At 52.7% G+C, this 19705-nt stretch overlaps 1 protein-coding gene across 1 annotated transcript; it reads right to left on the reverse strand.

The window, feature by feature from the left end:
- Positions 1 to 5473: 5473 nt before the first annotated feature.
- On the reverse strand, positions 5474 to 16860 carry BPIFB6 (BPI fold containing family B member 6). Its single transcript, XM_016200568.2, has 15 exons — positions 16761 to 16860; positions 15509 to 15608; positions 14298 to 14402; positions 13676 to 13825; positions 13473 to 13536; positions 12949 to 13009; positions 12067 to 12158; positions 11100 to 11276; positions 10260 to 10313; positions 9721 to 9894; positions 8913 to 8980; positions 7478 to 7523; positions 6629 to 6692; positions 6163 to 6239; positions 5474 to 5506 (listed from the first exon to the last, which is right to left on the reverse strand). Exons 1-15 carry the CDS (start codon positions 16858 to 16860, stop codon positions 5474 to 5476), a joined length of 1365 nt encoding a protein of 454 aa, XP_016056054.2.
- Positions 16861 to 19705: the final 2845 nt, after the last annotated feature.

Consider the following 19705-nt stretch of genomic DNA (forward strand, 5'->3'; position numbering starts at 1 on the left):
CCCTCCTCCCCCAAGAACTGGGGGGTGGACATTCAGCCCACTCTAGGGTCTTCCTCCAGAGTTCCCCAAGGGCCATCCCAGGGGCACAGAATCTACCCTGCCTCCCCACCTATCCCAACTAAGGCCCAGGGAGGGAAGGAAAGAGTTTAAGGCTGCTGGGTTTTCTGACCCTCTGCTGCTCCTTCCCCAGGCCTGGCATAGAGATGGCCCTGGGGCCTGGAGGGAGGAACTCTGGACCAACTTGGGGGAGGGGCGTCAATCCCACTTTCCCCAAGGCCAAGTGTCCCCCAGGCTCCAGAGCAGGCTGTTTTGTTCCCTTCCTAAGGCTGGTGCAGATGATGGTGGAGAGAAATTCATTCTTTAGCAGGCATTTGTAGAGCTCCTACTGTCTGCTAGGTGCTAGGGATACAGCTGTAAACAAAAGAGACAAATCCCCTGCACTGGAGATGAACAGTAACACTACAACCCAATTAAAAATTGTTCTAGTAGATGCATTTTTTAAAAAGTTTTTAAAAACCAACAAGTAAATTAATTTTAATAGTATAGATTATTTAGCCGAACAAATCCAAAATATTATTTAACATTTAATCAATATAGAATTCTTAATGACATACTCTACTTTTTTTTTCCCCCATGCTAAGTCTGTGAAATCCACTGACAGGACAGCAAACTCAGACTTGCCCCATTTCAAGCACTCGGTCACCTCATGTGGGTACTGGCTGTTGCATTGGACAGCACAGCTCTGAAGGGAACAGATAAGCATATCACACGGTACATCAGAGGCTGGTGACAGAAATAAAGTAGGAGAGGCGTGCAGCTTTCACTATGGTGATCAGGGAAGGCCTCAGATTGGAGCAGGAGGAGAGGGAGTGGGCCAGGCGGATATCTGGGGAAAAGCCAGACTGGCAGAGGGAAGGTATAAAGGCCCTGAGGCAATGTATCCAGGAACCCTAGGGAGGCCTGTGTGGTGGAGGGGAGTGGGGGACATGGGGCCAAGGAAGTGACAGGCCCTGCAGGTTACTATACAGACTTAAGACTCTAGCTTTCATTTGCAATTCTTCTGCAGGTACTGACTCAGGTATCCCTTCCTCCAAGAAGCCCTCCTGATCCCCAAGCTGGCTGTGATCCCACAGCCCTCTGGGATTTTCTCCCCTGGAGTCTGTGACACGTGAGGCTGTAACCATGTTTCTGGGTGTTTGTGGGCCTGTCTCCTGCCTGGTGAGATGGGGAGGAGCGATGGCAGTGGCCTGGTTCACCTTATAACCTCGGAACCCCTGACCGTGCAGTGTTCATCCCAATGACTCTAGAAACTGAGCCAGGTTACTAAACCACACAGTACTTTTAAAAAAATAAACTTTTAATTAAAATATAAAGCACATACAGAGAAGGGCCCAGATCACAAGTGTACACTCAATGAATTTTCACAAACTGATACTCCGGAAGCCCTGTGGTGTCCCTCCAAGTCATTGCCCACCAAGGGTCACCACTGTCCTGGCTGCTCACACAAGGAGGAGCAGTTTGCCCTTGCGGGTCACAGCAACGTAAAGCCACACATGCACCCTCCTGTGTGCGGCTTCCCTCGCACTCGATGTCTATGAAATTCATGCACGTGTGTGAGACAAGGATTCGCTCTGCCGTTTATACGGCTCCATTCCCTGAGCGCACAGTTCCTACCCATTCTCCTGTCTAGAGGCTCCCAGGCTTTCCAGTCGTCGGCCTGATGAATAAAGCTGCTCTGAACATCCTTGTCAGGTCTTTCTGGGGACACGTTTTTATTTGTTGTTTCTCTGGTGACTAGCCAGGAGCGGGGTTGCTGGGTCAGAGTCATGGGTGCGCAGGTTCCGCTTCCCCAGCCCCCCAGGGTTCTCCAAAGTGACTCTGCTGTCAGGACTCCACCAGCAGACTGCGAGAGTCACCGCTGCGCCACGCCCTCCTGGCACTGGGCAGCACCAGTATTTTTAAGGCAGCTTTCTGAGGGAAGAGAAGGGAAGGCCAGCACCTGGCATTTACTGAGCACTTACTGTCTACAAGGCGCTGAGGGGTGCGAATTCATATAGTCACCACAATGGCCCGTGAGGTCAGCACTGGCATCATCTCCCTGTCTTACACTCAGGGAGCCAGCACTCTGCAAGGGAAGCCTCTGGTCCAAGGTCACACAGGAGTCCAGCCAGGCCACCTGACTGTCACATTCACCAGCCTTGCCGTTTAAAAGGGCAGAAGATGCTACCTAGTTTCTGGTCTGCCTTTTCTTCCCCAATTCCTTCCAAAGCCCACCCCAGAGGACACTCTGACCCCCACCAGCTCCTCAGTCACCTGCAAGTCTCCTCAGGCACCGAAGCCGAGTCAGGGATTGGGCCTGCCCATGGGAAGGAATTCATAAAATACACATCTTTGCAACTCCGACTCAACAGGCCAAGGATAGAGGGCCTGGGGACCGCCATATGTAACAAACCTCTAGAGTAGTCTGATGTGTAGACCTTTCAAGAGCCCTAGTGAGGGTGCTGGGGAGCCAAGGAAGGGATTAGAGCAAGAGAGGGACGTGAGGAGGAGAAATACCCCTGGGCATTAGCTCCTAGAGTGAAGGCTCTGGAGCCAAAATTCCTGGGTTCAAATCCCGACTCTGTTACTCACTATAGAGTGACTTCCTAGCAGAGCTGTCATGTCCCCATCTGCAAAATATTAAAGGTGCCCACCCTCACCTGCCTACCTGGATGTGAGACAAACATCTGAAAATGAACTTTGGGGCATCAAGGGAGGGTGTCAAGGGTGCCAGAGTAACTCCAACAATGGCGAGATCCCTGGGACGCCTTCCTGGAGGTAGCTGAGCTGAGAGTGGGCTGGGATGGAGAAGGGTGGGTGGTGATGGGTGTGGACACAGATGCTGGGAATGCCATGTTGTCTTTGTCTTCCCAAGTTTCAGCTTCTGGCAGACCCCTGGGGCTTGACAGCTGTGGGCCCAGGATCAAAGACCTTGAGCCAGTCACATACCCTGTCTGAACCTTGGTTTCTTTAAAGAGGGGGATGCATTCGCTGCTGAGCCCCATGGGACGGAGCAAGGGGGAGACGTGGGCTCTGGCAGACAGGGTTCAAGTCCCAGCTCCACAGGTGCGTGTGCCCTGGGGGTGGTTCTTTCATCTCTCGAAGCTGCCACTTCCTTATCCAAGGTTGGGAGCATCTGGGAAGGTGACCAGTGCCCATGGGCACGGAACTTCCATCATTGCCTCCCTAGGCAGTGAGGTCACAGTGTCGGGCTTCCCTTGCCAGCCTAGCCCCCATGTCCTGCCCAGGGTAAATTTGGGTCTGACACTCAAAGAATGTTGAAATCAGATTGGAGGCCAGAGCATCCAATGCTTCTCCCGTTTTCAGATGGGAAAACTGAGATTCAGAGAGGAGCTACAGTTTGTTCAAGGCCATGACCTGCTCCTGGTGAGAACACAGGCCTCCTAACTGCCACAGCTTTGTGCCTTCGTTTCCCCATCAGTGCACTGAGTCTGGGGAGGTTGTGGGGAGGCTTTAGGTGGCCATGAGTGTGCTGTGTGGACATCCAAGGGTGAAATGGGTGGGTGGAGGGGGTGTCTCTGACATGCCCCACGTTGGACATCAGCCACTCATGGATTACCCAGGTATCTGTAGCTGCCAGGCCTGTCTCAAGGCTGCCATTGTCCCAGGATCAGGGAAATTATAGGTATGGGATTAGAGTTAATGGTGAGGGACAAGAGGATGGCCCTGGCAAATGGCCAGAGGCGAGGGAGGGCCCTCCTTCCTCTGAGGCAGGGGCCTGGACCAGGCTGCGATAAGACTGACCTGCCAGGGCCTCGAGAGCTGCAGGAGGACTGGCCTCCTGACCAGGCCTCTGGTGACACCACACCTCCCACAGACACCTGTGTGTGCCCAGACATGGACTCCTTCCCTCCCAGTCCTACTCAGACTCCCCACATACAAAGGTTCACCCCCATGGAGACATATTTTGACAAATGCACACACCAACACACAGACATCCCACCCCAATACAGGGCCACCACCCCAATAATTTCCAGCACTGGAGCATCGAGTAATCTTAGGAGGCCCTAATGTTTTCATGTTGTTTTTTTTTTTTTACATTCTAGCAAATGACACTGATTTTCAGGGTCCATTTAGAATACATTTATTTTTAAATGTATTTTTAATTATATTATGTGTAAACATACATTTATTTACTAGTAACAGGAGTCAATTTAAAGGACAGTACCAGCGTCAATCCCAGAGAGGAAATGGGGCAGATGTGGCAAATATCGGGAGCCGATCCTCACATGAATGTCATCTGTGAGATGTGGAAACACCCTCAGCACAGTTGACGTACGAGAGGACATGGGACACAGACACACACAGACATGGACAGACAACAGAGGTCTATTCACACACAAACCTCCACAATCGGACACTTGCATCTGCACAGATGCCCCAGGTGCCCTGATCAAAACTACACAGGCTGGCACATGGTCTCACACAGCTATCCCCCACTCCAGCACAGACACACCTCTTCATATTTCTCTTGGCCTCAAAAACTTACCTGTGGCTAATATTTATTGAGCACCTCCTTTGTGTCAGGTAGTGCACTAAGCACTTCTCATGATTTAATTCATTTAATCCTTATGACAACCCTGCTGAGGCTGGTATTGTCCTTATTCCCATTTTACAGGTGAGGAAACTGAGGCTTAGAGAATGAAGTGACTTGCCCAGGGCACACAGCAGTGAGGAGGTAGAGCCAGGATTGGACCGAGGCAGACTGGCTCCAGAATTCCAATCCCAGCTCTGTCCCCTGACTTGCCAGGTGGCCTTGGGCCAGTTGTTTCACTTCTCTGAGCCTTAGTCTCTACAACCTCCTCTCTCTTAATTGTTGTGAGGGTGAAAGGAGGTGACATAGGCGGAACTCCTGGGAGCACACCGGGCCCTCTACAGGCTCCCTACAAACAGCCATCCTCAAGTTACCAAGATTTGGGGGCAGCAGCTCAGATGCGTGGGGAGAGCTTTGCCTCTTGCTAAACTGTGTGACCTTGGGCAAGGAAGTTGACTTTGTTGAGCCTTAGTTTCCTCATCTGTACAGTGGGGGTGGCAATGTTGCCCTCTTCTCATGAGGTTATTGTGTGTATTAAATGAGACGGTACCAGTAAAGCCCTGGGCATAGCATTCAGCAAGTACTCAGTATATGCTCAGGCCTGCCCCAGGGCTGTGACCAGCTTCTCTCAGATCCCAAGCTGGCCTTAGACCCCAAAACTCACCAAAGGGCAAGAAAAGCCACACATCGATTTGCTACAAATAACGAGGTCAAAACGTTAGACGTTTGTGAGGGCCTTTCTCCTGTTTATTGCCAAGGCCCCAGCCCAGGCCTCCCGTTCACTTCTCGTTGAAGGAAGCAGCCAGCGGCGGTAGGGGCCAAGCCCACCCTGCTCCAATCAGGGGATCCTCCAAGGAGTGCAGCTGGATCCTGTCCCGGTCAGTCCAGCTTCAAGTCCATCACCAGGGTGTTCTGGAAGGAGGCAAAGGGCCAGGTGGGGATGGGGAAGCAATATGGGGCCACCCGGGGGCAGAATGGGATGGACCGGGTCGTGGCCAGGAAATGGAAGCCAGTGTTTAAGAGCCGAGGACGAACAAGACTCGCCCTATGAGCTTTCACTTCTCTGAGCTTCAGTTTTCTCCATGGTCAAGCGGGGACAAGCACCTGTACCTCCAAGGGTGGAGAGAAAGCACGAGCGAAATGCACATTTAATGTCCTATGTGCAATGCTTGGCATGCAGCGAAAAGCTAATATTTATTGAGCACTTACTGTGTGCCTTTAGGTGAATTATCTCAATGAATCATCACAACAGCTCTCTGAGGCAGGTACCCATATTATCACCCCCATTTTCAGCACAGAAAAATAGAGGCATAGAGAACTGTGAAGTGATTTGCCTGAGGTGGCAGGGAAAGAGAGTGGCAGAAATCACATTTCCTTCTGGGGATCTCCTGGCCAAGGGGGTGCAGGTTCTGAAGGACGGGGCACTGCTCAAGGGCTTGGCAGGATTATCCTGATGGTTACTGCCCTCCTTGTCCCTGCTCCCTCAGGGTTGAGAGAGGCAGGCTTTTGCTTTTCACTCACTGGCCAAAAGTGTTGAATGACATGGCTTCCCCCATTCCTTTCCTCACCTCTACTATGTCCAGCTCTGCCAGGTTGTAATTCATGTCCAGAAAGTCCGGGAGTGGAAGTCCAACTCGGAGCACATCTGAGAAATACAATAAGAGTTATTTCAGCCTGGCTACTCTGAAGTTGATTAAGGAGTGGCTGCCTGGAGCAGAGTAGTGGGAAATAGTGCTGTGATTGATTCATGATGTCTGCCAGCTGCGCAGGCAGAGAGAGCATAGGCCAGATCACTATGCATTTTCATCCCAGGTCTGGGTTAAGATCTGACTCATGGTGTGGAGTCAAGGGTCTCAAATTGTGGGAGGTGTCTTTGTCCATAGACAGGTGACATTAAAACTACATTAGCCTCAAAGATTCAGCAATGACCATCCATTCCCTTTTAGCCCTCCCCATCTGGGGCCAGTGGAGGGGCTTTGAGACCACCAAGTGCTTCTGGGCACCAGCAGAATCAAAGCCCATTGGAGCCCTCACCATTGACAGCTGGGATGTAGGCTTCTCGAAGAAAATCAGTGATAAAGCCAGTCAATTCCTTCTCCTGGGGGAGAGAGAGAAAGAGAGAAAATACCCACATCCCATCATTCAATTCAATTCAGTAAAATTTTTCAGCCCTCACTCCAACTGGTTCTGGGGACCACAGGAATGAATATCAAATAATTGGTCCAGCTAACATCAAAACTGGGCCTGATTCTGTTTAACTGTAGGCCAATGCCTTTCACTTCTGTTTAGTCCCTCTGTTCAGGTGCCATGCGGGCTTTGGGTCATGGTTTAGGCATGGAGGAATTCAGGAGACATTGGGTGGCCTGTGGACCCCATTCCTGCTCCTATAGAAAACTTGGTAGCTTTGATCAATCATTCTCTACCTGTCTATACCTCAGTTTCCCCATCTGTGAAAGTGTAATATAATAGCACCTACTCACATGGCTTCAATGAGTCTGGGTAAAGCACATACCACAGAGTAAGTGTTCGTAAGTACCGCGGTTGGTATTATTATTTTTAGCACCTACTGTGTCTAGTTCTGTGTTGGGCTCTGAGGCTACAGAGCCCTTTTTTACTAATAAAAAGGACAGCTCAGGTTGCTGCTCTGCATGACAGTATTTTTAAAATCAATCCAAGGAGATGTCCAGGTTTTACCCAGACAAGAAAACAGGGACTTAGAGAGGCTAAGTGACTTCCCCAAGGTCAAATAGCAAGTCAGGATCCCCAAACCCCACGATGACCTGCTCTGTTTACTTTGTCTCCATTTCAGGGCCCATCCTTGCAGTCCCAAGAGAGAAGAAGCCCAGTCTTACCAGACTAGGCAGAAACACTTGGGACACTTACATTGAAGGCACCAATTGATGAGGACTCCCGGGACAGGCTCAGTAAGCTGAGGAGGGGAAGGAAACAAGGAGGGGAGAGGGCAGTCAGAGCCACTGCCGCGGCCCTGGAAAAAGAGGATCTCAAACACCCCACCCACCCTGCTGCAGAAGTTCCCACCATGCCTTCCTTTCAGGTGTTTACAGTCTGTGCTGTGTTTACTGTCTATGCTACCTTTGATGGGGCACTCATTACCTTTCATTACAGCCCATTCTGTTTCTCACAGTTCAAACTACTGCCTCCTCTCATTGGTCCTGACTCTTCCTCTGGGACCCCCAATCATGTCTATTGCTCCTACCAAAGGCCAGGTATGCAGAGATTTGCAGCCCAACTAATTAGTCTCAAATCCTTGAAGGACACAGAGTTGGGACTCCTTACCCAGCCCTGCACAATCTCCGGTAGGCACTAATACATGTTGGCATCAGAACAGACCATGCGATGGCCATCTGGTAGCTTTGTCATCCCATCAGCCTGAGCACATGGCCCAGGCCTGGCCAATCAGCGCATCCCCATCAGAGCAGTCATGGTGATTAGCTTAGGGTTGCTCATGTTATCCATGGTAGACCAGTGAGAATCAGCCTTGGTATTTGTGTTAGAACCATTGAACAAGAGGCCTCTCTTGTTGTTAGGGTCACTTTTCCACACCTGGGGAGAGGCTGCTTGAGAATTTAGCCAACAAAATGGACAGCAAAGGCCAAGGGAGGAGTGAGACAGATTCTTGAGGACTTCATTTGCATATTAGATCCAGCCATGCCTGAAAGCAAGTCTACCTCTAGAATTTTCAATTATATAAGCCAAAAGTTCCCTTTGGAGCTTAAGTCAGTTAAAGTTGGAATTACCCCTTGCAACTGAAATTATCCTGGCCTAATACAAGTCAGACGAAAGATTAAGGCAAATACAAAAATTAATGAACAACTGAAGGTAAAACTAAATGTTAAAGTGGGATAAAGAATATAATGTAGCCAGCCATTGTCTCCCATGCAGACAGAACTCTATGAATGTTAGCTGTTATTAGCATAAGGAAAGGCTGCCTGGAGGAGGTATCATTTGAGCTGGGTGCTGGTAGGTGGCATTTGGACACATGGGCAAAGTCCTACTAAATGGAAAAAGGAACATGGGCTCGTGATCAGAGCCGCTGTGTAAGACTCTAGTGGAATAATAGGAGCGGTGGTGAGAGAATTTGAGAAGAGCCTTGAGTGCCAGGCCAAGATTTGATAAAAGATCATTTAGACAGTGGAGAACCACTGAGGGTTCTAGAGCACAAATAGTGACCAGATCAGCCTGGCAGTTTGGGCTGTGCTGAGTGGATCAGAAAAAGACCCTGGAGCAGGAAAACAAATGTTGTTGGTAATGCCCATGCAGGGATACGAGGATGCCAGCGTTGGCAGCAGACTCCTACCTGCCCAGAGAGGTGGTCATCTGCAGCCGGTTCTCACGCACTGAGTACTGAATTTTCAGGTTGAAGTGCTGGCATGAAGGGAAGCAGGGAGAAGGCAGTGGGCCCCCCATCAGGACTGATAAAACCAGAAGTTTTACCATCTTCCCAACACCACTACTACTGCCAAGACAGCAGGGGTCTTCTCTGCCCATCCCATCCTCAGGAACTGAGCCCAGCAATCTCCCCATGACCCCAGCCCAGGCTCCTCATCCCTCCCTGTACCTCTCCCAGGACAGCGCCCTCAGAAGTACCTGGCACATTTGTAGATTCCTGCACACATCATGTAATTTCTCCAGGCCTTTGCACATCCTGTAACCTGCGCCTGGAGAGCCCTCCACCAGCAGCCTCTCCAACATTAACCCCTTTCCTGGCCAGTTCCTGCTCAACCTTCAACCTCCTGCTTAGGTATCACCTCCTCTGGGAAGTCCTTTGTGATTTCCTCTAACTGGATTTAGGGTCTCCAGTTTCCCACGGTCCCCTGGTTGAGCCCTTCGCTGCCCTTTTAAATGCTAACAAATGTTGAGAGGAGGGAGAGGAAGGGAGGAGAGAAAAAGAGGGAACTAATCTATTGACCCTCAGTTTGTTGATCTTTCTAGCCGTTCAAAGTTTCAATGGCAGAGCCAAGAATCAGACATCAGGTGGCAAGGTCTAGGAGGTTAGGACCACACAAATAAGATGAACTAATTACCGTTCAGTCCATCACTTGGCTACCAGCTAAAATCTCACCTTCCAAGAGGTTGTGCTTAAATGGGGAACAGATTTCACTCACAGCTTCCAAGAGGAAGAGGGACACAGGAGCCTTGCCCCGCCGAAGAGCAGCGAACATCTCCAGGGTGCCATGGAGGTGCAGCAGGCTTTTGCCTGTCTTCATGGTCACCTTGGGGGGCTTGTTTATCCTAATCTGAGTCACCAAGGGCTTTGGCTTGGGATAGGCCTCAGCCACCTACAGAAACCAGAAAAGTCCCCTCAGAGCGAACCCTGACTGGTGGCTTCAGTTGAAACCAGGAGCCTGTCATGAACTAGGTGATTCTACCTTGGGCACGGGAAGTACAACTAGCAAAGGCTGGGATGTGTCTCTTGGGAAATAAAAGGAACAAAACAGACAATCTGGCTCTTTCTATATTGGACATAGAAAGTACAATACACAAATGCTGACCCAAGGAGTACTTTACGGAGAAGCCCAGATGATTCCCCCCTGGACAAAGGAGATGAGCATTAAAAAGCTGCCTCCTCAGTTTCTCGTCCCTTCGACTACAGGGCAGCAGGGCAGGGAAGCATGTGGTGATCACGGGGAGTCAGGGCACTCACTTCAGGGATGAAGCCAGACAGCGTCTTGGTGGTTTGTGGGGGCAGCTCACCAACCTACAAAATGCAAGTCAAGTTTAGGATTGCTGAAGCCTTCCCTAACCCATCCTAACAGACATCTCCTCTGACTTAATAAGGGGTGCCTTCTGAGGTCCCTTCATCAAAACACTTGTCCTTCTGTGGTTGAGTAGATAGTGAACTCCTGGGTAGCCCAGCCTGTGGCTCACACATTCCAGTGCCCATCGCTCTTAGTACAAGGTTAAATACTGAGAGAATGTTGGATGAAAAGGCAGGCAGATCGATGGGAGGAGTGGGTGGATTTGTGGATGGGTAGGTGAGTGGGGGAGATGGGTAAAGAGATGAGTGGGTGCGTGATGGGAGGATGGTGGGTGGGAGAATGTCTATACAGGAGAATGAATAATAGAGAGATGGACAGGTGGATGGGTAGGTGAAAAAATGAAAAGAATAATGAATGGGAGGGTGGGTGGATGCAAAGGTGGTGAAAATGGACGATGAACGGATGAAAGAATGGATGATGGGTGGACTAATGGGCATGAGGATGGGTGGAAAGGTACATGGATGGATGGTGGGTGCATGGACGGATGGATGGATGGATGGATCAGTGGGGAGGGATGGGTGGATGGGTGGATGGGTGGATGGGTGGATGGATGGTGGGTGCATGGACAGAGAGATAGTGGATGGCAGAGTTAACTAATGATAAAAGCCTAATTCAGTTCTGGCATCTCCCAGTCCTAGTGTTTCCCACAACCCCAGGATAATTCTAAGAATGGACACATCAGACAGGGACTGTCATTACAGGGACTGTGGCACTGGGCAGCTCACCATTGTATCCTGGATGTTCAAATCAAAGGACTTCTGCAGAAGGGCAAGCTCCGCCGTGAGGAAGGCGGCCGAGAGCAGCAGCTGTGAAGAGCCTTCATCATAGTCCTCGGGGAACTCAGGGGCCTCCCCGGCATCGGCAAGCTGGATGGTGTTGCCCTCTTGCTGCTGTACCACAGGCTGTGGGACAGCAGAGCAGAGACACTCAGCTTTGGCATGAGCGACTGTGGGTAGGGGTGAGCCTCAGTCCTCCAGACTAATGGCACTCAAACCAGCCCTAAGTCGGCATCATCAGATGTTAGAGCCAGAGCAGGCCACAGGGCCCAGCCCTCCCAGGGTGCAGATGGGCAGACGGGGGCCTGACAGGATAAGGGAGTCAGTCACTAACCGCTGGCGGTTTCTCCTGGGGTTGCTCCCGTAACCTCAGTTAACCTGACTCCAACCGGCTGAGCCCTCATTTATGCAGAGCGTGTTTTCCATTTTATTCTCAGAAGAAAAAGGTAAGTGGGAAATAACATGGGGCCTGTAAGAAGACTTTGCCGGGAGATAGCTTCTTGGGATTTTTCTTTCCATTCCTGGAAGATGCATCTCACTTAGTCACCTGCAGGTCTGGAAACGTGGGTGAGGGCCCAACTCTGCCACCAACTCATGGTGGAACCCTAGCTAAGCCCTGCCTCCTCCCAGGCCTCAGTGTTTCCACCTGTATAATTGCAGGGTACACCTGAGTGAGCCACTCATCGGGAGAAGCAGACAGCCCTGGGAGAAGGTGTGAGTGTGGAGTCAGCTGTCCTGGGAAACCAGCTAGGGCCTCAGGGGTCAAGCTGAGAGCAGAAGGATGGAAAGGACCTGAGTGTCAGGAGATACTTGCATGGGTGGGCTTGGTCTGCAAGGACCACAGCCCCACACAGCCCTGGCCACTCAGGCTGGTGAGCCTGAGACCCCAGACCCCTGGTGACCCCCTGGTGCTTACACTGAAGTCCACTTGGATGTAGCTGGCTGTGGTGGATGGTACAGATGTCAGGATATACTTCACTGTGCCCATCTGGCCTATGGGCATGGGGGCTGTGCAAAGAGGAGGTTCCATTTAGAGAGGTGCCAACCAGGAAGCAGCCCAGAGAAGCCAGCATCAACCAACCTCCACCTGAGCCTGACCTACATGCCAGGAATCCTGGCCCTCCGTGTGACCCAAGGCAAATTACTTAGCCTGTCTGGGCCTCAGTAATTTCACCTGCAGAATGGAGGCAATGGTGTCTGACCTGGAAAATCATGCCCCCTCCCACCACTCTGCAGGCACAGAGCTTGAGAGTTTACCAAGGGTCACAGCTCAGTTCTCACCACAGACAGGCAGGGTCAGGATTATCAGCTCTATTTTACAGATGAGCAAACTGAGGCTTGTAGGAGTGAAGTGACTTGTCCCAGGACACACTCCTGGGCACATAAATTCATCTTCTTCATTCCCAGCTATTGGGCTTTCCTCTCCCCCACACTGGAGAGTCCTGTGAACCCTGAGATGATGGAAGCGGCAGATGCTCTTAACATAGGAAAGAGGTATCACCACTACCGGGATTACTAGGAAGGTGTGTGGATGAGCCCACAATGGCTGCTGTCCTTGGAGCCTGGGGGCTGATGGGTAGAACAGTGCATGGAGAGCCAAGAGGCAAGGACCCTGGAGTCCCTCAGGATCTCAGGCTTCCCATCTGAACAGTGGGGGGATGAACTGACACCATGACCTCAACCCCCCTCTAGTCCCAAGGCTGGACTGGGAGCAGGCACTTGAATGGGGAGTGGGGCATCAAAGCCCGCCCATCCTGATGTCCCCATGTGGGAGCGAGGCATGGCCAGGACTCCTCACCATTGAGGTTGGCCCACTTCCTGTTCACGTACACCAGGACCGCATCAATGGCTGGGCACATCTGGAAGCAGAGAAGGTGCTGGGCTGAGGGGGCCCCTGCAGGGAGGGCCTCATTCCTAACAGCTGAATGGTACTCCTCCGGGAGTCCCAAGAGCCCTTGTTAGGACAGGGACTGGAGGGGCAACCGAGGCCACAGTCACCTGGAAAGTCAATGGCAGAGCCTGGACTAGAATCCAGATCTCCTGACGCCAGCCTGCAAAATCAGTGAGGACTCGTTCCCCAGTGACTGGTAATCTGGGCCGGGCTGGCAAGCTGTGATGCGCAGGCTATCGTTTCCTCTCCTGTGCTCATGGCAGACATCACTAGGTGCTCATGGCACTGTCATCCATGGAGCCAGCCCCAGCCCCAGAATCCTCCTCAACCACTGTCAGTCGATCAGGGTCAGCAATGAGATGAAGGGCACCTGCCAGCCCTGATCTCAGCGATCCCGTGGACGAAGGTAGAGGCTTGCGCTGGGCACTCACCAGGCCAGGGAGAATTTTGTGTAGGGTGCTGTCCAGGAACTTGTTGATAACATTAGGCATCATGCTGGACACAGAAAATGGGGACAGGGGCACAGATGGCAGAAAGTTAGGCCCAGGACAAACGGACATGGCTCAGGAAGTGGGGTGCTGAGCCGGGGTGCCACTGTGAACCCAGCCTTCCTCCCCAGCTGCGCAGCCCTCACTTGCTAGGCAGGTTGGTCTTCACACTGACCAGGATGACCTCACAGCCCTCACTCTTGAATATGGGGAGGCCGGTCTCCTCGTCCTGCGAAATCCGGTTGGTGGCTGTGATGTTCAAGGTCACAATGATCTCCATGTTCTTACCCATGAAGCTGGAAGAGAGGGTGGGCAGGCGCCATGGGCATATCTGCCACGGTGGCCGCACCCTTATCTCCTCTTTGCCCTAATCTTCCACAGCTCTGGACGGGGAAGGGTAGGGGGGCCACCCACACAAGACAGAAAAGGGGACGGGATCTGCCCAAGGTCACCAAACCAGTCTTTCCTCTCCCTTCCTGCTTTGGTGAACTCTTACACATCCTTCAAACCCCTGCTCAGCTGTCATAGTCTCCAAAAAGCTTTTCCTGATCTCTCCGCCTTGCCAGTGCCCCCTCTGTCCTAGGTTAATCATTCAGCTCGTGATCCTCTGTGCTCAGGTCTGGTTCCCATCAAAGGCAGGAATCACGTTTGCGTCATCTGAGACCACAGCACCCAGATGGCATACGGTAGGTACTCGATAAATGTGCACGTGAGAATGAGACAAGGACACCGTTCTCCTTCCCTCCTCTCCTCCCCTGCCATCCTCACCTTTTACCCGTGATGGTCATGCCGGTGGATACACACTGGAAGATGCCCACCCCTGGTGTGAAGCTCAGTGTGATGACAGGCAGCTTCACATCTTTCACCTTCATACTGGGAGGGGATAGACATCCGCAGCAATGAGAACTGGGCAGGAGAGATCTTGCCAGGCACTCAACCCAGTCCTCCACCACCTTGCTTGGGAGGCCTTAGGTAAATCCCCTGTCCCAGGTCATAGGGATAAGCCTGCCTCTTGGGGCCATCGTGAAACACAAGCAAAAGGCTGGACATGTACCAATTTGTACACAGAAAGCACTCACCATGTGTGAGTCGGGACATCTGCCTGACTGTGTGACCTTGGGCTGCACCCTTCCCTTCTCTGAGCCTCAGTTTCCCCGTTGGCAAAATGGGGAGGTTTGCTAGGCTCCGCGTTTCTCACCGTCGGCACTATTGGCATTTGGGGCAGGGTAATTCTTTGTTGTGGGGAGCTGTCTTGTGCGCTGGAGAATGTTTAGTAGCATCTCCAGCTTCTACCCACGAGAGGCACTAGAGACACCTCCCCACCCCCACCCCCACCCCCACCCCAGCAAGTCATGACAACCAAAAATGTCTCCAGACATTGCCAAATGTCTCTTGGAGGCAAAATCACCCCTGGTTGAGAACACCAGTCTGAGAGCCGGGATAGCAGAGATGTGGCACACCCACCTTACCTGCCCGCCCAGGGCTCTGGCGGACATTGCTCATTGATCACAGTTCTGTTTCCCACTCAGTGCAGAGAGTGCCCCCAGCACATCATTCCAGGCAGCCCCCCCAACCAGCCCCTAGGCACTTGCCGTGGAACCAGGTTTTCCCTGCTGCTAGAAGGTTGTTGACACCTTTCCGGCTCTGCCATTTGAGGATTTTTCATTCAATCACACATACACTCAGTGAACTCCTGTTGCACGCACACAGTTGCAGTTTGACTTTCAACCTCATTTCCTCCTCCCAGTGACCCTGCTCACAACAGGGCAGGGGTTGTCCTCAGTGGACGACTGTGGGGACTGAGGCCCAGGCAGGAACAGTGACATGCCCAGGGTCACAGAGCAAGCCAGCAACAAGGCAGGGAAGAGGCCCACAGCCTGCACCAGCCATCCCACCTGCCTTCTCAGGTCCTGGCACACACTCCCCACCACCCTCTGCCTGGCCATCACCCCCCACACACAAGGCCCCTCCCTGCTCACTCAGTGATGCCCTTGATGGGTTTCACCCCTGGACGTTTCTTGCCCGCCTCAGCTGCCATCTTCTCCAGGATATGACTCTCATCCATAGCACTCTGGACCTCTGGAAAGGGGCAGTGTCCGGAGAGACACTCAGCTGGGCTGCTCACAGCTTCCCTGCCCTGGGCCAATTTCTCTGGCACCCCAGGCCCAGGCCACTTACAAGTGGCACCACTATGTGCTCCATAGTCACTGTGCCCCACCCTGAGCTGGGGATCCAGGGACCAGGAGATGAGTCATGCCCAGCCCTCTTCCACCCTCATGGAGGAGACAGAGACACCAGCAATGTCAGTAACAAGTGACAAGAGCCATAGTAAGCTCAGGCAGCTGGAGGAACCACATGAGCAGTTTGGGCGAGGAAAAGATCTGGGAAGGCTTCCAGGAGCAGGTGACATGTCACTTGGTCCTTAAGAGATGACTAGGGATTTTCACCAGGAAGCAAAGGGATAAAGGGGGCTGCTCCAGGCAGAGGCACAGCAAGTGCAAAGATGGGGAAGAGGGGATGAAGGTGGCATGGTGAGGAAAGAGAAATGCAGCATGGCTGGAGGGTGGGGAGGGACATGGCAGAGAAACTGGAGCAGTTTGCAGGGGGCATATTACTGAGACTCCAAGCACTTGGATGATTAGGGAACTCATCTGGGATCTTGTTAAAATGCAGATTTGTTCCTGAAGCCAAGACACTCTGATTCCCCAGGCCTGGAGGCCCCAAGCCTAAATAATACTGCCAGAAACCCCTCCATAATGGTCACAGGCGAACTCCCAGAGGGGACAAATACTGAGCTGATAGTTTTTACTCAAGTTCCCCCAGGAGATGTTAGTCTCATATTTTATTTGATCCTACCAGGTAAAAACTCGTCACCCTATTTTACATTTATAGTTAAGCAAACAGCAATGCAGAGAGGGTAAGTGAATTGCCTGAGGTCACACAGCAAATTATTGGGTGAGCTGGGATTTGGTTTATGTCTGTCATTCCCACAGCCTCCTTGTGGCCACCAGCCCTTGCCATCAGAGCCAAGGAGAGGCTCCAAGGAAGCAAGATTTCCAGCTGTGCCTCCAACTTGTGAGAGACCTTAGGCAAGTCATCTCATTTTGCTTATTAAGTGTATTATGAGGATCACAGGATGCTCAAGGCCACACAAACTTGAGCAGTCACTATGTACCACCTACTCCCTGCCCACCCCACTCCCCAGCCCCCCACCTGGGTCTGCCTGCTCACCAAGGTTCATGATGTCCATGCCCAACCGCAGCAGCGCCCCGGGCTCAGCTCGCGTGCGGGTCAGTAGGCCGCAGACTGCCAGACACAGGATCTGAAGCATGGCTCCGCCTGTGCCACAGGGCATGAATTGGGTGCAGCGCACCAGGCCCTGTTTCCCCTGGAGACCTCCCATGCTAAGCCTCAGATGGAGCTCAAGAGGCCCCTCAGGTCTGCTGATTCCTTGATCTTCCTGAGGTCCTACAGCATAAAGATTACAACCTCCAGTGGCTTCCTGTCAGGTGGGGAGCACTGGCTGGGAGTCAGGACATAGAACTAAGCCGTGGCCCTGCCACCCACTTGCTCACTTGCTGTGTGACCTCAGACAAGCCCCCTCCCTTCCCTTCTCTGGGCCTCAGTGCTCTCATCTGTAAAATGACAGACTGGATAAGACACTCTCCGGGGAGAGGTCCATAGGTGGAGCCTGTCCTTACCTTGCTGAGCCTGGGGATGTCCTGCAGATGACTGACCCTGCCTCCGAACCCGGGGAAGAAGAAGCCCTTATATCTGGGAGCCTGATTAGCTGCTTGGATAATGAAGGCTTTAATAAGGCCCAGATAATTATCTAGAGGCCAAAAGAACAGGAGCCCCGATGTTCACGTGATGCTTTAGTCTGTTCCAACATAAATAACAGAGAGGATGAAGGTGGTTGGGAAGGCCAGGTGGCCGCACAAGGGCAAGCGCTGGGGGGGGGGGGGGGGCAGTCACAGGAGTAGACCTCAAGGCTCGCGTTGTCTCCTCCCCTAGACCCAGAGCCTCCCACAAGGCTGGGCACATAGTTGGCACTCTTCTGTTCCTTCCACAAACATTTATTGAGCCCCACTGTGTGCCCGGCCTGTGCAGGGCTGTGGGGATGCCTCAGGGAACAGGCAGTTGAAGTTCTTGTCCCGAGAGGGCTCCTGGCAGCTACAGGGGGAGGGGAGGGGAGCACTCTACAGGCCAACACCACAGAGCCAGGTCATTCCTGGGGGGATAGAAGTGGTGAAAGCCACTGAACCAGGGGGACAGGTGAGATCGGGGTATCATCAGAGCTGAACCTCTGGAGAAGGAGATGTTAGAGCTGATGTCTGAGGATGAGTGGGGCCAGCTCTGCAAGGCAGGGGAAAGGTGTTGCGGGAGGGAGCCGCCAAGTGCAAAGGCCCGGGAGATGATGACTGGACCCTCAGGCCTTGTGCCCCCCCTGAGACTCACAAGGTGCATAAAGAGGTAATTTTCCGGTGGGGTAGCTCATGGAGGAGATGCCAGGAGATGGTAAATGCCGGGAGGGTGAGGGGCTTCTCTCTGTGTCCAGAGCTACAGGCCAATGAAGGCTGGGTGGCCCCAGCACCACACAGCAAGCAGGCCACAGAGCTGGGTCTAGAACCCAGACCTTGGGGTGCCCAGCCTCTGCTCTACTCTCCATGAGGCCCTTGGGAGGCCTGGCTGGGGATACTTTAGGGGGGCTGCTGAATAACGGAAGTTTTCCTCATCCACCCCACAGGGAGCCCACAGGTCTGAAAGACTGAAGAAGCTACTGTGCCCACTGTGCACATGGGCCACTGAGACAGAGATGGGCAGGTCCTGCCTGAGGTCAGGGGGGCTGGAACCAGGGTTAGGACAAGGGGGCAGGAGCCAGGCTGGCCCAGCCAGTCTCATCCTAACCTGGGCCCCGCACTGGAGGAGCAAGTCTGCAGACAGCATCTTTTCCCCTGCACACCCGCCCCAACGACCAGGGCCAGGCAGGCCTCACCACCTCTTCCCGCACCCAAATCCAACCACGGGGGCCCCTCCCTGCCTCCTCCCAGAGCCATTCTGGGTGTTGGGGGGTGAGGGGAGCAGGAAGGACATGGGTGGGGAGGCTGGAGAAACCTCCCTGCATGGGCTTGGGGATCTTGGCACCAGCCCCAGCCACTGCCCTCACAAGCTGTGTGGCCTTGGGTGGCTTCCTCAGCCTCCCTGGGCTGTTGTTTTATTCTCTTTATGATGAGGGGGCAGAATAATAATAGCAGTTCTGAGCGGGAAAAGAATGGTTGTGCCATTCTCAATTACCCTAAATTCAAAGTAAAACAGTCCCAACCAAGTTCCAATGGCCAGATATAAATAAAAATAAAATTATTTTAAAGAAACAGAGAGTCTTTCCAGGAGGCCCAGAGTGAGATCCCTCTGTAACCTGGCAGCCTCAGCCTGGGGACAGCCTTTCCCCACGCACCTTTGGAACAGAAACCAGAGAGCTCACCACCACCCATCCCTGGCCCATCCGCTCTGAAGGGCTCCTGCTCATTCAGTGCCCCATGCCCTCTGTAAGCCCCCGTGTGGTCTCACACTGAACAGATGCTAAGCTGGCAAGTGCAACCCCCCCCCCCGGGGTCCTCTCCCCCCTCTCCTCCCTGCATGCCGCTTGCATGTGCTCTAAGGTCTTAGCTGCCTGCGGTTTGCCCAGCAACTCCAACCTGGCCAAAGCGGCAAACTTCTCTGCTACCCAGGGGGCTGAACAGCACCCTCCCAGTGAGGTCTGAGCCCCTCCAAGTTTTCCCTTCCTTGGGTACTCTCCCTCAGCCCTAGAGTACCACATAGTTTCCTTCTAGCTTATAGTTACTCTTTTCCCATAGTTCATTATTTTTTATAGTAAACCTTCCTGTTTAAGCTACTATGTGGTTTCTACCTCCTGACTGAACCCAGACTGCTACACTCATCTGTCCTCAGCAGCCAGCAGCCAGCAGCCAGCAGGCTCCTAACTGAACGGCTGAATGGTGTCCCTTGAGGGGCAGGGGGCAGCTCTCTCTCTCCAGACCATAGCTTCCTTCTGGGCACGGAGCTTGACTCAGGTGCTTCATTCCCCTTCCCCTAAAAGAACAAGTGTTATACAACAGAGTCCATCATGAGTACAGAGACCTAGCTGGTTGGAAAAAGTGATTAGGTGGTTGTGTGAA

Source organism: Miniopterus natalensis, chromosome 7 (assembly GCF_054644295.1).
Source record: "Miniopterus natalensis isolate mMinNat1 chromosome 7, mMinNat1.hap1, whole genome shotgun sequence".
Taxonomy (NCBI): domain Eukaryota; kingdom Metazoa; phylum Chordata; class Mammalia; order Chiroptera; family Miniopteridae; genus Miniopterus; species Miniopterus natalensis.